General features: G+C 44.6%; 2 protein-coding genes across 4 annotated transcripts in view; both read right to left on the reverse strand.

Moving 5' to 3' along the window:
- Positions 1 to 1,599: 1,599 nt before the first annotated feature.
- Positions 1,600 to 8,661, reverse strand: scn3b (sodium channel, voltage-gated, type III, beta). 3 transcript variants are annotated; one of them, XM_057050127.1, is made up of 6 exons: positions 7,948 to 8,661; positions 6,512 to 6,690; positions 6,196 to 6,424; positions 4,155 to 4,293; positions 2,895 to 2,978; positions 1,600 to 2,380 (listed from the first exon to the last, which is right to left on the reverse strand). In XM_057050127.1, the coding sequence occupies exons 1-5, from the start codon at positions 8,000 to 8,002 to the stop codon at positions 2,915 to 2,917; spliced, it is 666 nt and encodes a 221-aa protein (XP_056906107.1). In that variant the 5' UTR covers positions 8,003 to 8,661; the 3' UTR covers positions 1,600 to 2,380; positions 2,895 to 2,914. The 3 variants fall into 3 exon arrangements, with proteins under 3 accessions (XP_056906107.1, XP_056906106.1, XP_056906108.1); XM_057050126.1 differs by lacking the exon at positions 7,948 to 8,661 and adding an exon at positions 7,779 to 7,907; XM_057050128.1 differs by lacking the exons at positions 2,895 to 2,978; positions 7,948 to 8,661 and adding an exon at positions 7,779 to 7,915.
- A 2,051-nt stretch (positions 8,662 to 10,712) lies between these two features.
- Positions 10,713 to 21,694, reverse strand: part of si:ch211-286b4.4 (SCO-spondin) — a 34,281-nt gene continuing 23,299 nt past the window's right edge. Inside the window, exons 56-83 of the mRNA XM_057050325.1 lie at positions 21,460 to 21,596; positions 21,205 to 21,330; positions 20,526 to 20,705; positions 19,913 to 20,137; positions 19,700 to 19,826; positions 19,399 to 19,598; positions 19,120 to 19,332; positions 18,883 to 19,028; positions 18,645 to 18,772; positions 18,392 to 18,530; positions 17,777 to 17,909; positions 17,526 to 17,666; positions 17,327 to 17,453; positions 17,034 to 17,245; positions 16,793 to 16,955; positions 16,371 to 16,444; positions 15,438 to 15,598; positions 15,264 to 15,357; positions 14,671 to 14,843; positions 14,547 to 14,595; positions 14,283 to 14,429; positions 13,883 to 14,215; positions 13,638 to 13,735; positions 13,448 to 13,548; positions 13,289 to 13,368; positions 11,850 to 11,878; positions 11,655 to 11,771; positions 10,713 to 11,450 (exon numbers count right to left, since the gene is read on the reverse strand). Coding sequence (XP_056906305.1) covers positions 10,971 to 11,450; positions 11,655 to 11,771; positions 11,850 to 11,878; positions 13,289 to 13,368; positions 13,448 to 13,548; positions 13,638 to 13,735; positions 13,883 to 14,215; positions 14,283 to 14,429; positions 14,547 to 14,595; positions 14,671 to 14,843; positions 15,264 to 15,357; positions 15,438 to 15,598; positions 16,371 to 16,444; positions 16,793 to 16,955; positions 17,034 to 17,245; positions 17,327 to 17,453; positions 17,526 to 17,666; positions 17,777 to 17,909; positions 18,392 to 18,530; positions 18,645 to 18,772; positions 18,883 to 19,028; positions 19,120 to 19,332; positions 19,399 to 19,598; positions 19,700 to 19,826; positions 19,913 to 20,137; positions 20,526 to 20,705; positions 21,205 to 21,330; positions 21,460 to 21,596 — 4,333 coding nt within the window. The 3' untranslated portion in view covers positions 10,713 to 10,970. The remainder of the gene's footprint in view (positions 11,451 to 11,654; positions 11,772 to 11,849; positions 11,879 to 13,288; positions 13,369 to 13,447; positions 13,549 to 13,637; positions 13,736 to 13,882; positions 14,216 to 14,282; positions 14,430 to 14,546; positions 14,596 to 14,670; positions 14,844 to 15,263; positions 15,358 to 15,437; positions 15,599 to 16,370; positions 16,445 to 16,792; positions 16,956 to 17,033; positions 17,246 to 17,326; positions 17,454 to 17,525; positions 17,667 to 17,776; positions 17,910 to 18,391; positions 18,531 to 18,644; positions 18,773 to 18,882; positions 19,029 to 19,119; positions 19,333 to 19,398; positions 19,599 to 19,699; positions 19,827 to 19,912; positions 20,138 to 20,525; positions 20,706 to 21,204; positions 21,331 to 21,459; positions 21,597 to 21,694) is intronic.

Consider the following 21,694-nt stretch of genomic DNA (forward strand, 5'->3'; position numbering starts at 1 on the left):
AACATGGAACCAAGGATTAACTGAGCCGCAGCACACACACACAAACACACACACACACAGACACACACACACCCTGCCGCTGAAGCTCTTGGAATGTAATCGATGACCTGTTTCCCAGGATTACATCTGTCAATCTAAAGGCTCAGATTGGTTCTGATTCCTGCTGCACACACAGGAGCGACAAGATCAAATCCCCTATTATCCAAAGACGCATTTACGGGACCATTCGGTCCACCTGTCTGGCTATTATGCAAACCCAAGTTCGTTTGTCTCTTTTGGTGAAGAGGGACCTTGACATCCATGTGTGTTGGCTGCATGTCAGCACGTGATGGCCGAGTGTGTGCTACACTAGGGGGAGACAAAGACCCTCCATAGATGGACAGGCATCATGGACCACTTGGAAAATAATTGAAGCCCATGTTTTATGATGCTGGGATGAAAAATGGCTGCAATTATTCCAGGCGTTCCAGGGGACGACGTGGACGCCATCAGTCAGGGCGGCTGGCTCATGCGGTTTAAAAATAAACAATATGCAGGCTGCAAAACGCTCGATCAATTTTTGTCACTAGGGATCTTTTTTTTTTTGTTAAAAATAATCTGATAGGCCATTTCCCTTCTTTGAAGCGGAGCGTTTGTAGTCATAGCTGCTTCGCTGAGGCTTCACGGTTTAATTGAAACATCTATACTGTATGTAGAATGTGGGCCATATTACTGGGTTGTATCCTGAGGGAGCGACATTGTAACAATAGGAAAGGGAAGGAAGAAGCAGGAGATGGAGGGAGGAAAGAGCAGGAGAGGGGGAGGGTCAGAGAATTACACTTTCACAGGAGGGTTCGGAGCCATAATGCAATATTGTAGCAAAGTTTATTGGATGTGTCTCACAATCAATAACCAATTTATAGGAACCTGATGGAGGGATAAAAGGTGCACTTGTTACTTCACCTGCTTTCCATTTATACCTTCGGGCTGACCTTGTGTGACTTGTGGGAGCCTGTTCTATTTAGGAAGAGAGTTCTTCCTGTTCTGGGTCTTCGGGCAACAGCTCCTTATGTTTTTTTGTGGGGTTTTTTTGTGGTTTTTTCTTCAGCCAATAAACCACTATATTACTTTTAGGGCCAACAATAGACAAGTGTGTCAGCCATTGCAGGAGTAAGACTTCTGCCCTGCTGCGGGCAGGCCCGGGGTTGCTATAACAACAGCTGCTGCTGTATCTCTCAATGCTACAGGTCACGACCAGCTAAAAGAGCGATCTACATCACATCTCCCGCTAACAGCCAGTGCCGCCATTTGACCCGTCTTTAAGCACGTGCACACTTTGAGTGTTGCCTTTCTTATTGAATTCGATATCTGAACTCAGAGCTTCTTTATATTGCAGTGTTAACAAGAAGGATGAGGATTCCACGTTTGGTACTTGGTCTGAAACATACACCCACCATTGTTCTTTTCTTTACAAAATAGATGATGAGCTGTTCTTTCTTCTTGTTTGTTTTTTCTTAGCACCCCTACGGGGTCTGTAAGTGGACCTGTCTTCCCTTCAAAAGCTGGCAGAAGACAAGGACTTTGCACAAAAGAGAGAGAGAGAAAGGCTTCAACACAGGCTGTCAAATATGTCGCTTTTAATGCACAAAAAGCAGCTCGTTTGCACAGCTGATATGTGAGAAGGAGAACAAAGTCTGACTGAGAGACAATACAGACAAGATTCCAGTGAATCAGACAGAAACTGTTAAATGTGTTCAGTTAGCAAAGCCACTGCAGGATTCCAGCAAAGATATAGATTAAGGATGGCTATAAAGGTCACAGCAGCTAACAAATACAGCTGTTACATTATATTTGTGTTACATTGCGGTTTCAGATGAAGAAATGCACATTCACACAGTAGAAAAGCCCAGTTTTTCCCTACATGACTACAAAATAGTTGCAAAACTGAATTGGGGTGCACACAATCGCAACAAAGCAAACTGACACTAGTGCAGAGTCACTGAAAAGGTTGCGGCAGTGGGACGGCATCTTTCCTGCTGATTTTTGACAGGTTATAAATCACAGTGGCACCGAAATATGTCTCCATGCTGGCGGCTGCAAACGAAGCATGGCCGAGTTCTGACGTTGCTTTCTGCCATTCCACCCGCCTCATTTAAAAAGGTGGACTTTATTTTATTTGTTATTTTCTTTTTTTGGGGGGGTGGGGTGTGTGTGTATGGTATATGGTTAAATAAATGAGAAGGGCAGCAGCAGATAAAGTCAGCACTTCCCCATGAGACACACACCGAAGAAGATGGCCGGCAGGATTTATGGCTGTCTGGTCAAAATGATGACTTTTATAGTGAGGGAGATAAGGAGTCCCATCAAACAACCCTTGGCCCCGACTGCGAGTGTTTAATACCTGGAAAGGAGGGAGAACATGTTCCGTCTTAGACACCAGCGTTAAATAGGTAGAGATATATCAGGAATACTAATCATACAAATGTCACTTAGAATTCAGAGGCTTCACAACCGCGTGGAGATAATCATAACACAGGAGATAGACTTCATATACATGCAAATGGAAGAGTATTGGAGCCGGCTTTAATGCGCCGTCTTCAAATAAAGAGGCGAGCCTCGGAAAAATCCACGCCCGCCTCTGAGTGCGAGCGCTTGTTCTGAACTTGTTCTGAACTAATAATGTCACGCTCCACAAGAGAATGGAGACAGATGAAGAACGTGTGATTATGCGAGAATTTCTAAGAATGAAAATGCGTTTGATGTGATCAAAATAGAGGCGGGGGGGGGGGGGGCGTGCTCAAGCAACAGGACATCACTACTGAGAGCCACAGCGACTGTACGCAACAAACAACCAGTGAGAAAGAGGAGGGCATGGATGAGTCAGACCGCGTGGAGGGGGGCCGTGTACAAAGTACCGTGTCAGTGAGATAGCACTTTATTGGGTAACAGGAGCATCTGGTGTCACTTTCTGCTCAGAGGGGATGGCGAGGTAGCTTGTCCTGCAGGCAGACGTGCAGAAAAGAGTGTCTGAGAGCTAGGGGAGCAGGAAGCTCCAGACCCACTGACGGATCAAAATCACACGTTAATGCTATTTAGGGAATGGGGAGTCAATAAAAAATGCAAGAAGTGCTGACTTAAAGGTTAAAACCTCCACTTCTTCCACTTGTGAACACCTCTGCCGTCCCGAGACACTGCAGAAACTGTGTCGAAGCAGAAGTACCAAAAATCCACTGCAATATCACGGCGGTGTGTGCAAATCTTCCTTTTGCTGCTTTTGCTTTTTAAAGTCAGTAATGCACATGAAAGATGGTCATTAGGCCACTTCTGCTTAAGAAGATTAACTTGAATGTTCACTCATGGACCAATGAACTGTGCTGCAGCAGCGGGGGCAGGCAGACGGATGAAGTAAATTATATTTAACCCATTTCTACTTTTAATTGTTGCCTGCAAACTTTTAAAACTTCATTCATCAAACATTCATTAAAAACTTCCCAATCCAAGCTTATTATTTGGTCATGAGAGAGGTGCATTGTCTTTTTTTGGATTAATTAAATGAAATATTTTAAGGTGTTTCTGCTATGTGTTGTGCACCACTGTGAATAATTTTACTCGTTTTTAAGTGAATGTTCTGTGCTCATCACTCCCTGATTAAGAAACAATTCGGGTTAAATCTCATTCACGAATCGGCTCAAACACAAACACACTGTGTTTTGTGTCGTGTTGGTTATTTATTTATTTTTGTCTACAGGGTGTAAATCCCCACCCCCTTGCTGGTTTTAATCTACTGCTGACTGCACAGGTGCACTTGGGTTGTTGTCGGTGCTGACAAGGTGTCAGGAAAAGTCGATGTTAAAAATGGTTGTTTTGGGTTGGAGAGGAAAAAAGAACAGTCAGCAGAATTTAGAATGATCAACACCTGACAGGCAGTCAAAGTAAGAGACGGTGGTCTGTTGCAGGAGGGTTACACACCAATTAACTTCCTGTCTGTCAGTCTGTCTTTTCCAGCCTTTCGCCTCCTGATCTCTTGATCCCCTCCGCTGGATCCCTGCCTAAAAAGCTTTAAAAGCATCTAATATTGGGAACCTGAAACACCGAAGCTGTGTTTGAAGCTGAAACTCTTCCACCGCTCCTGGCCCCCCCGATGTGAGAGATAAAACACTTTCTCAAACACTTACGCAGCGTCTTGCGTCTGCTCATCTGACCTGGAGATCTTCCTGTAGCAGTAGACCATCTCCACCAGCAGCCAGGAGGTCAGGAACACCAGCAGGACGTACATGGTGATCTCAGAGTAGAGCGCCGCGGTGTCTTGGCTGGCTGCAGATCAAAAAACAGCAGGAAAAGTGTTTCATTCAGAGGGATCTCTTCCTGCGCCTGCAGAGAAGAGCAGCAGAGACTTCAGCAGCACGTTTGATTTTAGGCACAGTCATGCTTTGGTTATGGATACTTTTGATTTTTAAAGAAATTAATCCTGCATGTTATGATCATGTTTGATGACACTAGAGACAATAACTGTAAAGGTCCCGTGTAGTTTTTTCTGCTTACTGCCCAACTTGGTCCATTGTTCCATTATCACTAATAACTGGTCCAAAAAAAAAAAAAAGGAAAACTCCACAAGGTTTCTTTATATGTGATGGATGAGGTCAGTAGCTCTCAGGGCACAGATTTAAATTCATTTCCACTTTGTTTTTGCATTTACACAAAACAACAGTGTTTTATGTCCTCAAAATTCAGAAGAAACTAGTTTTCTTTTACTAGCCAGATGATCACACTGGGGCGGGATTTGTGATCAAAATGGTGCCGCTGTGAACCACTGTGCTGCTGTGTTCGTGCGCCAAATTCCACGGAGCCTGTTGACCAGACCATGAGCAGCTTACACGCCGGATCTGCAAACTCCGCAAATAGAGCCTGTTAGTGTAACGTGACACCAGATGGGGAGCGCGCACATACGTTTGCAGCCAGCTAATCCATTCTTGACATATGGACATCATTCAAGTAACATGATGCTTAAGCTGTAATTTACAGCATGCTGGCTGTTGGCTTTGTGAAATTTGATCCCGCACGAACGGAATGTGAAGAAGAGAAGATGTCTATCAAATGCCTCTGATGGTGAACCATGTGCAAGCAGGTATGCTGTTTTGTTTTATACTATTGTATATTATTGGCAACAGTTACATACATTAGCTCGTGTATGTTTAGTCTGGGTGGAAAATGAGACGTTGAGCAAGCCAAGCATATGGAGAATACTTTACCCCTCATGTTAGGTAGCAAAGTAGCTGCTTTGAACAAACCTCTTCATTGCACAGAAGAAAGCTTTGACGAACAATAAAAGCAGACAAAACACAGTACAGCATCATTTCTCTATAGTGCAGTCACAACCAAGGTAGAGGAGAAAATGCAGCCATTCGTCCTCACATCTCTCCCGTTAAAACCAAAGGCTTCATACATAAAAGGGTGAAACCACATGATTGAATACCCACACAACAAAACACATCAAAAACACAATGGGAAGACTGTTGAACAGGGTGCAGTCAAAGTGGAAGGTCAACTGCAGCAGCTGTAAGTGGGACTGGCAGGTGATCAACCTGGTAGAAAAGCTACAGCGGGAAAGAAGGCTAACTGAACTTGCCGCACGGGAAAAAAAGAGGCTGAACGGCATGTGCTGTGCAGCCTGTTGGTACTTCTCGATTTCTTTGCAGCTACTTTATTTTGGCGATATTGTTGGTGTCTTTTAAGGTATTTGTAGTGAGGCCTAATAGTAGGAAGGCTGCTGCAACAGTAGATCAGCAGTGTGGACAGGCTGGGTAAATATAAACAGCCAGATGTGCAGAATGCATGAAGACAAAGAGGCTTTACGCTCTGTCGCTGCTCGATGGCGCTGAATGGAACAGGGAAACTGTTGACGTCTAATGTTGCCGAGGTTTATAGCTCGTGACGCCTTTCACGTCCTTTATGTCTCAACAACAACGTTTTGGGTTTATATAAATGGAACCGTTCGGCGCGTTGGAAGCTACACAGCGAACAAACTGTCAGATTTGCACATCTCTGCAGATGCTTTTTTTTGTTTTTTTTTACTAACCTTACTGATGTGTGCAAGTGCTTGAAAAAGCCCATGAAAAAGAAAGATCATAAACAGCCTCAGCGCAGCATAAAATCACAGCCACGCCGATGTGGTAAACACTGGGGAACAGAAAAGGCTGAGCAGCATTTAAGTCGCACCTTTCTCCTTCACTCTCAACTTGATGTCCTTGGTGATCAAAACTGTGGGCGCAAACAAGTTGAACTCAAATCTGCGAAAAACGTGGCACTCGTAGACCCCGCTGTCATCGTACTTGACTTTGTCGATCCGAATGGACAGGTCCTGCAGGTCCTGGGTCCCATTCCAGAATAGACGGCCTTTAAACGGTCCATCCATCTCAATAAGGTTGTAATCCTCAAACCTGTATATCTGAAAGTCAGAGACGGCGTGCGTGAAACCCTAAGAGTAGAAAGCCCAGGTGCGTCACATCACATACTATTACATAGCTGGACCTACGTGAGTCTTGTTGGGTGGGACATTTTTTTCCTTTGTGGGCATGTAGTACCAATCAACCCGCGTCCTCGCTTTGATTTCCTCCCTCTTCAAACAGGCGATGCAGGTCAGCTTCATGGGTTCGCCGAGGACCGCTTCTGTTGCCGACGGCACGTCCACACACACGGGCTGGCTCATATCGACTGAAAAGGACATTTGAGGCAGTAGTTTCATTTCTCTAAATTCCAAACAACAACTCTGAAAACACCAACAAAGCAGAGACAGGTTATCATCAATATTTAAAGCACAACATTAGAAGGACCATACAATTTGGCTGTCATTTTCTCCACTGTTATTTATCTGCCACAGTTGTGTTTTTGACAGAGTACATCATTTTCCACTGAAAGGAACAGTAGTCTGTGATATAATGGAGGTAGATCACACTTGTGTCTCAGTTGTCACACAACCAATAAAAGATAATTTGGTGCTGTGCTTAAGATCCACTGACACTGACCGCCTTGGGAGTAATACAGGGAGAACTGGGGTTACAAGAGGGTTTGAAGCCATGGCAGCTAAAGAGTTCATCCCAAGCTACTGATTGAATTTCCCTGAAACCTCTGTGCAGCTTCCTGGGGAACTTTAGCTGAGCAGTAACGCAAAGCAATTTCCTCTGCACTCTGGGACAGAAACACTGGGTTGATCAACTGCTGACGACGCAGCTTTTTGATCATCTCAAGCTAACGAAGCCAGATTTCTGGAAAGTGTTTTATAAAGCCTGACGGTGCTTTTAACGACACAATGCAAGCTGGACTTACTTATAATTATAATTACGGTTGAGTCTTTCTACTTGAGTTCTTAAATCATTACTAAGCCCTGGAGATAGTCGCAGGACTGAGAGATAAGCCAAGATCTTCTAGGCCAGGAAGCACTAATGAAGGCCTCGGCGTAAATAGGGGAGGGATATAAGTAATGCAGGGAAATGACACAAGAAAGAGGGAGGAAGTATAGACAGAGGGAGATAAGATAAAGGGAGACGGATAAAGGTATTCCTTGTGGAGATTAACAGCACAGAAAGTGAGTGGAGACTCAACTGTCAGTGACCTCACCAAATGGACGTTTTGTATGTGTGTCGCTCTTATATAACCCCCCACCCCCCAGGCAGAAAGTGACAACATTGATTCTATGTCACTATTCATACTGGGGTCTTGTACAATAACAAGGCGGCTGAGGAGCAGGCGGAGACAGAAGGGAGAAACTAAGAAAGAGGGAAGTAAAGGGAGGGGCTTTTCACCGAGGTCCTGTGGTGGGGGTGCATTTTTCTCTGACACCTTAGACATGGATGTACGAGCTTTTCCCGGTCCAAACAGCATTGTTTGCCAGTCATGGCTCCAGCTGCAGAGAGACGTGCAACGTTCACAGACAACCAGACACTTCAAACGTCTATGCGCGCTCGTACTTACCGACAGAAAACAATAGAACCAACATGTGCAGCTGAACGCCGGGTTGAGTTACCATATTAAACTGGTTGCGGAGCCGCTGCTCGACAGTGTTTCTTCTGAAGTGCTGCTTCCTGAAGCGCCCTTTGAGTCTTCTGAACAGGAGGCCCGGAGTTGTTGAGATGCGTTCAGGACCGAGGACAGCGCCTCTGCCCACCGGACGCGCGCGCGCGAGCGGCTAACTTTCCTCTCGCGAGTGAAAGAAATACCTGAAACTCGGCTAAAAATAAACAAACCCGCAAGACTTTTACACGAACAAAACACGCGCTTTAAATGAGGCTATGGAGTCTTTAGACGTCCCTCTGTGAACTCCACTTTTCCAATTCGCTTCGTGGATACGTCAGTCATCGTGGAGGGATTTTTTATAAAAGAACTAACCTCATTATTCCGTCCCGTCCCTGACGTAAACAAGCGAGCCTGCTACGTTCAATCTGCGCAAATGTGTCCGGAGCTTCGCGGGGAGAGAAGCGACCTGTGGAGTCACAATCGCTGCTGCGCACCGTAGAACGTCCCCGAGACGCGACGGCAAACAACGGCGGCACAATCTTGGCGTTTCACACCTCGCTTAATATGAATATTGATGGTTTTACAGTCTATTTCCTCCAATAGATTGTTGACGTTTTCTAGTCGCGTCTCACTGCCTTTATTTTCCAGTCACTTAAGCAAACGCCCGAATGCGCATGCGCGAGTCACTCCCTGCGCAGCCAAAGCCTTCCACATTATTGTTTGTGATCTGCTCATCATGCAGCTTAACGAAGCATCGCATAACATCATGTATGTATAGAAAAATGTTTTTGTTTTTCCACAGCGATTAAAAAAACGAGGCAGAAGATGCCTGTCGTTTCTTATTGTCTTGATCTGTTATTTAAGATTTTGGACTTTCAAAGCTTTAGGGCCCAAAGTTTCTCAGCAGTAAACAACGTGTCATTCAAAACGTAGACATCGATTTGTGGGCGAGTGGATCAGTATTTGTCACGCACGTACGCACACAGCAGCGCCAGTAACAGTGCAGGACACATAAACATAGCCCCAATGAACCGATGATCTATCATCAGTTTAAAGTTTTGGGGTACAAAGCCCTCTGGGGTTCCTGGTGTTCTTCTCTCTTTAAATTCTCCAACTTTTGGATGATAAGAATAAGGTGAAGGAAGCTATGGATATTGTGACTGAGAGAATCAGATTGAACCCTCCATAAGACTGACATGACTGCTGGACAATGTAATGATATTTCTTTTGTTTTGTTATTCTGTTTTAGAGCATAATGGCTCGATGAATTAAACTATTCTCTTGGCTGGCTTCTAGCTATTCCCGACTGCAATCCATCACTATCATTATAGTTTTACCTATGTTTATGAAACAGAGTGACAGAAGGAAAGAAAACAATTTAAAATGAGCTTGGAAAAAAAAGTTAAGCTCCTTCTGACATCAAACCATTTAATCTTGAGCTATTGTATTTGGGGTAGCAGGAAGATTACTCTCGAGGAGAACACATTTTTATTTTGTTTAACTTATACAAATGCAGATTTCTATGTAAGATTTTATCGTGCTATCTCATGTTGTTGTCACCATCAGAAGCAGGCCAGCGCTCAGGGACCAGAATAAAATATGGCAGGCCTGGTTGAACCACATCCTGCAGATAAGGAAACCATAGCAACGGCAATGCAGTGCCATGGTGACCACAGAGGAGGCCTGCTTAGCGACATCCCACACACTCATTAGGACATCGGGAAGCCTGCTCTCTACAACAAAACAAAGAGGAATAAAATGTTTTTAAACCTGTAATTTTTTTCCCCCTGCCAGCTTTGCCAGATCTCCTGATCACAAAAGCAACCATCCACACTGAAGCTGGAGAGCAAGTGTGATGGATTTGATATAAAGGATTCTGCCAGAGAAATGCGAACGCGTGCGCGTTTGTTGTCTGTATGTGTGCACAGGATTCCTCGAGAAAACAGTGTCACAGGCAGATTTCTGGGGCTTTGGCAGGATTTCAAGATTATAACATGATTACAGCCAGCAGCCTGGGATGAAACATGTTGGGAGCTGAAATGTGAAGCTCATGGGCAGCTTTAAAAAAACTCCAAAACTCTTAATGCTACAATTTGGCAAATGTGAAAAAATCCCTTTAAGCTATCATTCATATTCCTTCTTGTAGCCATTTTAGTTATAAATCGAGGCACCGGAGCAAGAATAATGTTGCAATAACTCACAGAAGATCAAGTAGGGAGCTCCAGAGTGGCTCAGCATGGAAGCGTAATCTATGTTGCCACGTCCCACTGAGGTAGACACACATCGGTGGCACTTTGCTGCTAATCTAATTGATAAAGCATAAAATCCTGGAGCTGGGTCACCAGACCACAAATGTACACGTCGCATTCAGATTCAGGGGACTTGGCACATGCTTCCATGTTAACACTGATAGTAAGTGAAGACTTGCTCCATCTGACCTTCTGATTTGGCTCTCAACCCGCTGCAGAAATACTCACTTTCTCCTACAGGCGCCAGAAGCCTGCATGGAGGATAAATCACTGACCCAGAAGAGGCGCGGCTGCTGTTACATCACATTTTGGGCGAGACAATGTCAAATTTCTTTCACTTTGGCGAGCTGGGAAAGGAGAGAGCCGAGGGGGGTGCTTCTGAAATTGTGAAATTGGGCTTGAATATCAAATATTCATGAAGACTTAGGGGGTCATCACCGCTAACAGAAACACAGGAACAAACACAGAGGAGCCTTTTATGCCTGTAACTGAAGTTTATTGTCTCAATTAAAAGGTGGTAATGAACATAAGCTGTCTTTCAACAAGTATTGAGTGGAAAAACCATTTAGGTTGTTTCCAGAAATGATCCGCTCTGGCTGATTGCTGGTCATGATAGTGGAATTCTCCATTATCATTACTCATCATTTCATTCCTGAACCATTCCTGGATCATTCCTGGACCAAAGCCAAGCACAGAAATAATAAAAGTCACTTCAAAATCACGTATTTATGTTCAGATAATTGTCTTATCGGCTCTGGACAGTTCATCCATGTCTGAATGTCCAGTGTTTTCTATAGTGACCTGACTGTGTGACTCCCACTGGCCCGATCCGTCAACACCCCGCTGATTCTGGCCAGCCAGGCAGTCTGACCTTGTGCCACTGCTGCAGCTCCGTGGGCCTGAAATGTGACTCTCTCTGAGGCTCGTTAGAGTTTTTTGGCCGGGGCTTCGGCGGCCTGGACTCCCATCCTGCCAAAGGCCGCCAGTGGGACTGCAGCCATCTCTTTCAGGAGGCTGCTGCCCCGCCCCCTGGAGAGTAAAACTGCTGTCTCTCTGACTACGGCCTCTTGTCCCGTCTTTTGACTGCTGGCACTGTTTTATCTGGCCTAATCTGATTTGGAGCTCGTTGAGGCGCTGCGCTACATGGCGTCTCTTCAGTTCCAGCAGGGTTGTTCCATTATGACTCGGGACTGGCACGCTCGTCAGGGTTGTCTGTTTTAAAGTGATAGGATCACAGTCAATAAACTGCTGATGAGTTGTGGCCAGAGAACTCATTCGGGCGCCGTTAGTAACAACACAGAGATGCAATTCATAGTCATCTTTATGTGATCAGGTGATGTGTCATTTTTTAAGGTGCTAGACAATTCTATCTTATATATAATCAATTACTGGATAAATTCACTTCCGGCTAATTACCACAAAACTGCTGCCAGCACTGGTTTCTGTCAGCATGTGAAGCTTCCGCTGAAGCTGCATGCTCAACTGCAAGAAAGACTCATTTAAGCGGTCGATTTCTTCCTCTACAATGGTCACCTATAAAGAGGGAGGCAATGGAATGGTGAGTAGAGGTCAGCTTTTACACCAAAGTGCCTTATAAATAAGGAAAGATACCTGCATCGGTGTCCCTCGAGGTGGGAGCCCTTTAAATCATATAAAGAAGTGACACTGAGTTACAGCGTGTTAATATTTGGCAGCATTGAAGAACAAAGGAGGGGCAGTGAGAAACCATCTTAAAAAGGGTCCTGAGTAGACCATATGTCATCCATCCATCCATCCATCCATCCATCCATCCATCCATCCATCAATGGAGGTTGTCAGTCATCCATCCATCCATCCATCATCCATCCATCCATCCATCCATCCATCCATCCATCAATGGAGGTTGTCAGTCATCCATCCATCCATCCATCCATCCATCCATCCATCCATGGAGGTTGTCAGTTATTCATCCATCCATCCTGGGATGTTGCCAGTCATCCATCCATCCATCCATCCATCCTGGGAGGTTGTCAGTCATTCATCCATCCATCCATCCATGGAGGTTGTCAGTTATCCATCCATCCATCCATCCTGGGATGTTGCCAGTCATCCATCCATCCATCCATCCTGGGAGGTTGTCAGTCAGTCAGTCATCCATCCATCCTGGGAGGTTGCCAGTCATCCATCCATCCATCCATCCTGGGAGGTTGTCAGTTATCCATCCATCCATCCATCCATCCTGGGAGGTTGCCAGTCATCCATCCATCCATCCATCCTGGGAGGTTGCCAGTCATCCATCCATCCATGCATCCATCCTGGGAGGTTGCCAGTCATCCATCCATCCATCCTGGGAGGTTGTCAGTCATCCATCCATACATCCCCTTTCTCTAAGCTGCAGCTTATTCAAAGGATCCCTGCCCAGTCCACCCCAGCAGTCACTGGGTGAGAGGCAGAAATAATCGTCATCAGAGGACACACACTCACACACACACACACACACACCACACACACACACACACACACACACCCACACACACAATTTAGAGTCTCCAGTCAATTTAACATGCATTTTTCTTGGTCTATATGATAATTCATATCAGCGCTTCACGTTAAAATGGTCCATACTTCAGTTCAACATTGAGTGATTTATTCCCACAGTTGCAGAGGCAGAGAGTGTAAAAGTGATTGTGATGTGTCATTATTCAAACAGACCTGTCTGTAAATCAAATTCTCTCGGAACAGCTTCGGCGCTTATTGAAATGTAATTTCCATTTAAACTGTGTGTTTGCGGAAGGAAAATAAGCCGTTTAGCTGATGAAAGGGTAAAAATCCAATTTTTTTCTTCTCACTGATGGCAAAACATTTAATCTTTGTATCAATTATATGTGTTAGCCACTTTATACAGGAGCCTTCCTAGAATATTAGAACATCTTGTGATTCATTGTGCTGTCATAAATCATTGGCTGCAGGACTGAAAATTGTAATTATAACCATCATTGGTTACAACAAATGTTGATATTGTTTTCACACACCATTCCTCATGTAACATCTAACCAGGAAAAGCCTCCTACCTCTGTCTGAGTCCTCAGGCAACTGTTGTTTGAGGTCTGTGATGAGTTGTTCCAATTGGAAGCAGTTATACTTCTGAAGCCTAAATAGCAGAGGACAAGGACAAAGAAGTGCAAGAAAGCAACGTCGGCCATGCCATAGGCTTCAAATTTCTTACTGACCTGCTCGCTAATAGGCAGTCAGTGAACTGCTCTTCTGTGGGAGCTTTAATGTTGAGAAATTCCTTCACTAATGAGCCGTGCTGCCCCTGCGATATATCACACTTTGACCGGAAAGAGAAAGTTAAGGTCAGGTGTGTTTGCACTTATGGGGGAAGTATGACGAGCGACTCGCTAAAAAGTCTGAGCACACCTCTGCCCCGCTCCGTTTAAACGAAAGGTTGAACAGCTGAAGCGCTACCACAGAGATAGCCTCACGGAGAGCGTGCACAAACCGCTGTGGCTCAGATCCTGCATTATGAAAGAAACAGATATAATGCTTTGAAAGTAGATTACGTACTCTGTCCGTTTAAAGATGACTGCCTGATTCATTATTCAATGCTGCACCACGGTTGCGTAACTGTGTCACCAGACCCTTGTTGCTGCCTGTCTGATTACCTGACGTTATGTAGGCCATGGATTGCAGGATAGTCGCAAGAAAATGTCCCACGTGGCCAAGCTGTGCCTCTGACAGATAAAGGATTTGATTGATGGCATCAAAATGAAAATCTCCCGAACAAGAGGCCAGCAGAGCCCCGTCGCAGAGGTTTGATGAAACGGGGAGCGACTTGGCCGGCAGCAGAAGCACGGAGGGGAACAGGGGACAGGTTGCAAGCAGCTGCATCATCTGGCAGCCAAACAGGAAGACGGCAGAGTGCTGAGGTGAGAGCCTGTCCAGTGGAGTCGGGATAAGTGAGCCATTGTTGCTGTCCTGCACGGAATGTTCAGCTTCTGCATGGACAGATGATATATTTTAGGCCTGAACTGTATTTCACTTGTGTTGATTGTGTTTCCGCACCATTGTGGAGATGCTGGGAAGACCCAGAATTGGTGGAGTAGTGTAAACACTGGCAAATCTCCTGCAGGGTCTTAAACAGTGGAGAGATGCTGACCAGCTTGAACAGGTCAGGGTCACTTATACAAGGAGCTGCACCCTGCAAATGGTCTGCGGAAAACATCCCCGACCACCACGATCACCAGCCGCATGAGAGAGCAAAACATTTTTACCTGCTTCCGACAAGCAGCGAACTTTGGATGGACTTTGGAAAAGTGTCTTCCTTACCGGGTTCGAGGGAAAGACCTTCTGGTTTAGTCACAGTCACTGATGAGAACTGTTGATAGTTCAAAAAGACGTTTTATATCTAACTTTTGATTCCAACACATTTGGGAACGTTGCACGGCTGTACCTGAGTGCTGGACATGTTGACGTCGCCGTGGATGAACCCAGAGTGCTGCTCACGTTCCCTGCCATCACACGGGCCGAGTAAACTCTGGTTCTGCCAGGTGTCTCCCGTCAGCCGACATAGAATGGCCTCTGCCAACCTGAGAACGTCACTCAGCGAGGCAGCAAAAGCCTCAGCTGAGGGAGGAGACAAGAGGGAAAAGAATTCAATACAAAATACCACAAATCTGCAGCGCTAATGGGCCACTGTGAAGCAGGGAAAACATCTGAGCTTGTGTTTCATTTGTTCTCGTATTTATTTATTAATGCTGCGCGCACAACGAAAACTGATGAATGAATGCACATATTTAGCTCTTTTTTCAGTAGTAGATTATGTGTAAACTATAATATGGAGTTTATCAGTGTGATAGATAGTCCAAAGTTTTGTGTGGGCCCAGACAAATAGGATCCTTTAAGGATTTAATTATAAAAGGTCTGCTGGATGTTTACTTTACACTGTTTACATCTAGCATCTTTTGTAAACTAAGCCATTTGTAGCAGCTTCAGGGATAAAATCAAACGTAGACTCTGAAAAGGTTTTTCTTCAATCACTTTTACCTTGAGAATCTGTTTTGTTGTCTGCAACCGACTTGGTGAGCAGCAAGTCCCTGAAAAGACTCAGCTTTTTCACATCCATGGTCTCAAACACGTTCTAAGAAGAAAGGATGGATTGTTTATATGTGGCACATGTGTGTTGAACTATCTGGTTCAACCTATCACAGTACAACTGACCTTCAGCGATTCAGCGTGTTGACAAATGCTTCTATGAAATTCCTGCACGTCTCTACGATGTCGAGCCAGCTGTGACGCTATGTGGAGGTTCTGATCTTCCAACTTGTCATAGAGAGTCTTCACATTGAACTCCTCTAAATCACACAAGGCCGACAAACCTGCTAAATGGAAGGCAGGTATGTCAGGATCACACACGGTACTTAAAGAAACACGCCACGGTGTCAACCTGAGGAATTAGATAGGAATTCTTTTGAACTGCTGCTCCTTGAAATTCAAAGCTGTTATTTATTTATTTTTAACCTACTAAAAATTCAGTTACAGTTTCTCTGGCTTTTTAGATTGTTGTCGATACTGCACGGGGTGGATGATAAGGGTGTGAATTAAAATGCGCAGCGTAGCTTGAGACCTTGAGACACTGTACCGTAGCTGCAGCAGTCATTAAAATGTGATACTATCCATTATTGTTTTTTTTATCTTCAGTCAGAAGAATGAATCACCTGTTCAGTGTTATGCAGTCGCTTATCCTGCTTTGATAATGAATCTGCTTCTGGACGTCTAAAATGAGAATCCAATCTAGTTTCACGGTCATCTCAAACTTTATTGAAAGTTGTAATGGTGTAACTTGAATGAATATAGCAAAACATTTGAAAAACAGTGCTTTTATTTGCTGGGTATGCCTGTATTAAGCTGCAGTAAACAGACTCGAGGCTGTTTTTGTGCGCTTTTGTCATGAAATCCCACGTGCTGTGTAATTTTAGATACGCCACATTAGAAAAACACAGCTGTGCAGCATCACACAGCTGCAAGTGCCACTGCTGGGTCTTTATCTATTTAAAAAATTCCTATACATTTGTGAGAAACATGTCTATGAAAAGACATAGGCGCTCATGTTAGGCTGTACCACAGCATATTTGGCTGACAGAATGACATTACCTCCTTTTGAAACAGTCAGCTCTTCAGATTCTGCTCCCTCGCCGACGCCACGCCTGCCCAAGAAGCCTCCCATGCTTGACATGGCCACAATGAAACACCAAAATAAAGCAATGAGTTTATAGTGTTCTATGACAAACAGAGCAACAACAAAGGTTCCATTTCTCTGATGAGTAATTTGGATTTCAATGTAAATTCAGCACAAATGCTAAGCCAAAGCTATACTGGTTAGCTTTTTCCAAATGAGAAATGAGTGGAAGTAAATATAAAGGAGATAATAGAGTAGAACTGTTTAGTTATATTCACCAACTTAAATGTATGTTTATTGTTCAGAATAACCCTCATTACTTCCAGCTATATTTGTATTATTCACATAAAAACCATCAAGATAAATGGCATAAAGGACAGCCTCGGTTCTGATATACCCATCTCTGCTGCACGAACAATCCACTGGACAGAAAGGCTCCCCAAGACTGCGCCACTTTGGCTTTGTCCTCAACTGGGAGACAAGTTTGGCATTGCAGGGTTGCAAAACCAACACCGTGATGGTCACCACTGTGACTGCAAGCAGCAGCAGACTCAGGACACCTGCAAAACATTTTTCACAGTCTTAGATTCCAAGTGGCTGTAAGACAAAAATGTCCCTTTGACAGTGGTGATACACACCTACTATCACTCCCCAATCTGGTAGGAAGTTGAGTCGGTGCTGCTTGACAATCCCATGTCTGACGAGCTGCGCCGGGGTCATTGGCTGGAAGGACAAGGACCGGGGATCGCAATCGGTGCCTTCTTCGCTGACGACCACGACCATACTCCACTCTGACACAGCACTGTCTACAAATACATACTTCCCTCTTTCTGAGAACACATGGGCAAACCTGGGGAAAGGAGAAGGACACTGAGATTAGAAAACAAAAATCCAGATTTGGGAATTTTGTGCTTTACTGGCCCACGAGCACCTTGTGGAATTGAAATTAGTCTGCTTCACAAGTATTTGCAGACGTCTGAATGCTCCAAAGTCCCAGCCGGGGTTACTGTTAAATAAGTGGTCTTTCTGATATACTGGGAAGTGGCTGAACTGGCGGGCTTGAGGATACAAACTCATGTCAGGAAACTGGGATAATACGTCCGCATGGCACTAGAGCAAATTCGTAGTACCGGTGTGGTTGATGGCCAGAGCAAAAATGAGCATGTCACCAGTGGACAGGCAGACGATTGGGTTGGACACGCGTGGAAGGACAGGATGATCCCCTGTGTCTCTTCTCACTCTGGTGTGGGCACCAGTGGCATGATCTGGTTCTAGTAAATAGTGATAATTAAAACATGGGCCATTAAAATTATACTGGATGCAGAAATTAAATCTTTCTACTATAAAAATCAAAAGAATGAACACAATTCATTTTAGTCACCTGACAGAAACTGACTGATGATCTGTCCGTGTGTGGGAATCCAACCAAACACTCCTTCTGAGGCAAACTGAACTAAATGGATTTTACCAATTCTCTTTGCATGGAGCTCTGGTCCTAAAACATTTGTCACAGTCTGTAACAGAAACACATAGTGCAAATTATCCAGCTGCAGCATCATAGAAGAGGACAGAAAAAAAAGATCAATAACTAATTCTGATACTGTCAGATTTCAGTCCATTCTTTTTCATCAGACCTGTATACTAAATACAAATAAACAGAGAACCGTAAAGTACCGTTGAATCCAAACTACTGATATTGCGAAACAATTACTCAAAAGGACTCACAAATAAAACTGGGAGAACTGCAGCAAATTTTCTGGTATTTTGTTCAAACTGTGATCAGACAACCCAATAAATGGCGAGCTTTCAAAAAATAACCAAGCTTGCGAAGAGCCTACAGAGGGAAAAGGCATTTTGGCAGCATCTCTATCGTACTAATGATAGATTTGTGCTTATTTTTTATCTGTTAGTTCCAGCTTTCCCAAATCCCTCCTTGAGCAGATATTGAGTGGAGTTGTAATAAGATAAATCCATAAAAGTGTCACTTATCTCTTACCCAGATCGCACTGTTTCTCTCACTGAGGCTGAGCAGTAACCGTCCATCTTGGGAGAAACGGCCGAGGATTCGGGGCAGCCTGGAAAGGCAGGTTGTGTTGCAAAGCTCTTCAGCTGAGATGTAGCGCTCACACTGGCATCTTGGGCGTCAAGATCAGACAGAAAGATGCACAAAATCAGTGATTTTTTTTTAACAAAACACAGAAACAACGATATGATGTCGCTCAGTAAGGTAATTTTAAATTGACTGTTACATGCCCATCTCCACATCCAGCGTCCCTCCATGTGGACCACAGGTGACGTTACATGAATAGAGTGATGGTGAGACACATTCTCTGGAAGCTGCCAGACGGATCTGTCCCGTATCACACCGTCTATAGACCTGAAGGAGAGTCATAGACGCAGGTCAGACCCAAGTCACACTGTTTCTCCCCCTGTACTGTCCTTTTTTATCCTTGTCAACATGTGACATTGAGGGGAACTTCTACTGACCTCAGGCTGGCAGTCAAACACACTGTCTGAGGTGGAGCTTTTGAAATCCAGTTCATTGTAGAAAATGAACCCAGTTCTGCACAAACAAGACCCGTCCGAGTGCTGAAACGCTCGATTTTTACCAATACAGGTACAAGACGGTGAGCCTGAGAAGACAGGGGTGACCTGAGGGCTTTTTCTATTTGTAGAATTACTACACTTTTGCTACTGGATGTTATTTATTTAGTACAGTCTGACCTGCTGGTGAGGTGGAGGAGCTGCCACAGGGCAAACATGCCTCCTGAGCTTGCAGGTGGTTGAACGTCCCGGCTGGACATGGGTGACAGTCACCATTTGTCCCAGCATGAGTGAGGTTGCCAAAGAAGCCAGGAGGGCAAGGTACAGGCTGGGATGATCCCAAGGGACATACATGTCCCAGAGGGCATGGATAAGCATTGTAACGTTCTGTACCTGAGTAATATATAGAGATTATTAAAGAATAATACTCAGCACATCTTGTGGGAGGATTTGTGGTACCTGGGGGGCAAAAGTAACCCATTGGACATGGGAGGCATTTTAAGAAGTGGGACAGATATGGACGATAGGTGCCCCCCTCACACACTCTACAGCAGCTCTTTTTGGATCCCCTGACCCCACTGGTGTTGACAGGCATGGAACCCCCTCCACATGATACCATAAAAGAGCTGTTGGCTGGACAATAGTAGGGAAATGGACAGCTGTGGGCAGAGTTAGAGGGGTATTTATAGAGTCCATCCAAATGCATGAAGGGCCTGTTTGATATGCCACTCTTATCATCTTTGATCTGTCATCATCTTACAGCTGTTTGGAGGAGTTGAAGGAATGGGATCCTTCAGGACAAATATAACCCTCCGGACAAACCCGAGGTTCAGAAGTTTGAGGTCCACAGTATGAGCCAGCTCTGCACAGCCTCTCTGACACTGCACCTGTAGCGATTGGCAACACATCTCTGCTGCAGCCCATCACTGTGGTAGTTAGTGCCATACAAGACTTAACCAAATCAGGGACCTACCGACTGGACATTGGTAAGAGGCTCTACAGGGGACCCCCTCTACGTTAGGCCTTCCTGTAATACGTGGATCTGGGCAGAAGGTTCCCCCTGCACATGGTTCACACTGGCTGGGTTTAGCTGCTCCAGGAAGAAGCCTCTTAGTTCCTGCAGGACAATGAATGGGAGGTCCGGACCCTGTGCACCAGAAACCAGGCGGACAGAGGCTTTCTGTATAGCCCTTGAGACCTAAAAATGAATTATATGATAATTAAATGATAAAATACATTATTAGTTATATTAGACACTTAAATTAGCCCCAAAACAACTGGTAGCCATTTATTTGTGACCAGACAAAGAAAAAAGGCAGATAAAAACAGATATTAAAATGGAATATGTTTGGATAAAGACAGACTTTGTATAGCAAACAGTAAAGGTTTTAATGGTATGGAAGCACAATGGAGCCATCCCACAAGCATCCATCTGGAAGTGTGTGTAGGCAGGTGAAATGACGTAAGATGTGTAAAACACAGATGCCAGAGAATGATCATTTTTGTAGAAGAGTTTGATGTACGTTCACTTGGAATGGAATGCAAAGGGCTTTTACAGCTGCTGTGTGAGATGCCGTGTTTCAGACCTGTGCTGTTGCAGTGAGAACCAGGAGGACAAGGCACGCAGTCACCCTTGCTACCTGCTCCCGGGGAGGCTCGATATGTGTACAGAGGACACGGTCTCGGCCCTGCCCCCCTAGTGAAGTCACTGCCAGGAATACCATCACAGTAATAACCAGCAGGACACAAGTGGAGGACTGGATCTCCTGCACACATAGAATTCAAAAATTTAAGAGAAAAGTGTTTAAATTGAGGAATTCATTTTAAACACGGGCACATTTGACTCAGGAATATGTGGTTAAACTTTCATGAGCCCACAGGAAGTAATTATTGTACTGTGCTTCTCTACAGAATACAAAATAGTGTCTGAAATACCAAAGCCTGTGTTCAGGTGGTACAGAACACTGACACATTGTGCCTGCTTACTTTACACTACCCAAGAACTGATCCAAGTGCAAATATAAAAGTCTGTACAAGCTAAATCAAAGCTTGGGTGCTCTGTATGATCACACACTATATTACTCTGTATGTATTTGTGGGAAGGCCACCCCCTCTTCAAAAACCATTGGCCTCCCTAAATAAACATCACACAATTTTTCCATTTTTAGCCACATCAGGGTTTTGATTAAAAAGTTTCCTTTCCACACACTTAATTCTTCTAACGCTTCTAAAGCATGACATTTTCCACCCATTGTTAGATCCTACCTGGTTTACACCAATGCTGAGGTGGGCAGTGCAAGCAGTCACGTAAGCTGGCACCTCCCGGGGAGCTGCGGAAAGTGTTTTCTGGACATAATTCAGGCGACCCCGTCCCAGCAGGACAATAAAAACCTGCAACAATCACTTATGAATATCAACCAATAAAAGTAAGTAAATGCAGCTACAGATGCAAACGTTAACCAGACACATAATGGAGCTAAAGAACACATCATGGTTTCTTTTTAAATTGATGTACAGTACCTGTTGGACATGGTCCAGCACACTGCACGCCCCAATGGCATTGGGTCAAGCCAGACAGTGGTCCACGGGGGGTGAAATCTGCACTCCCAGAGACACAAAGGTAGCCTGCAGCGCACACACCCTGGATCCTACCACCCCTGAGCAAAATAAACTGATTTTATTTTTACATGCAGAAGATGCTGACAGTCCCTAAACCATTTCCTAATATTTTCCATCTCTCTCTGCATGACTTCTG

The sequence above is a fragment of the Takifugu flavidus genome, chromosome 12, assembly GCF_003711565.1.
Source record: "Takifugu flavidus isolate HTHZ2018 chromosome 12, ASM371156v2, whole genome shotgun sequence".
Lineage (NCBI taxonomy): Eukaryota > Metazoa > Chordata > Actinopteri > Tetraodontiformes > Tetraodontidae > Takifugu > Takifugu flavidus.

What these genes read in the sequence shown, in the direction of transcription:
- scn3b (XM_057050126.1), bottom strand. Translation starts at nt 7,857, where the DNA reads ATGCTGTTTGGACCGGGAAAAGCTCGTACATCCATGTCTAAGGTGTCA. An exon ending in TCCCACCCAACAAGACTCAC is followed by an intron (nt 6,425 to 6,511) that starts GTAGGTCCAGCT and finishes TCTGACTTTCAG; the next exon opens with ATATACAGGTTTGAGGATTA. An exon ending in GTTGAGAGTGAAGGAGAAAG is followed by an intron (nt 4,294 to 6,195) that starts GTGCGACTTAAA and finishes TTTGATCTGCAG; the next exon opens with CCAGCCAAGACACCGCGGCG.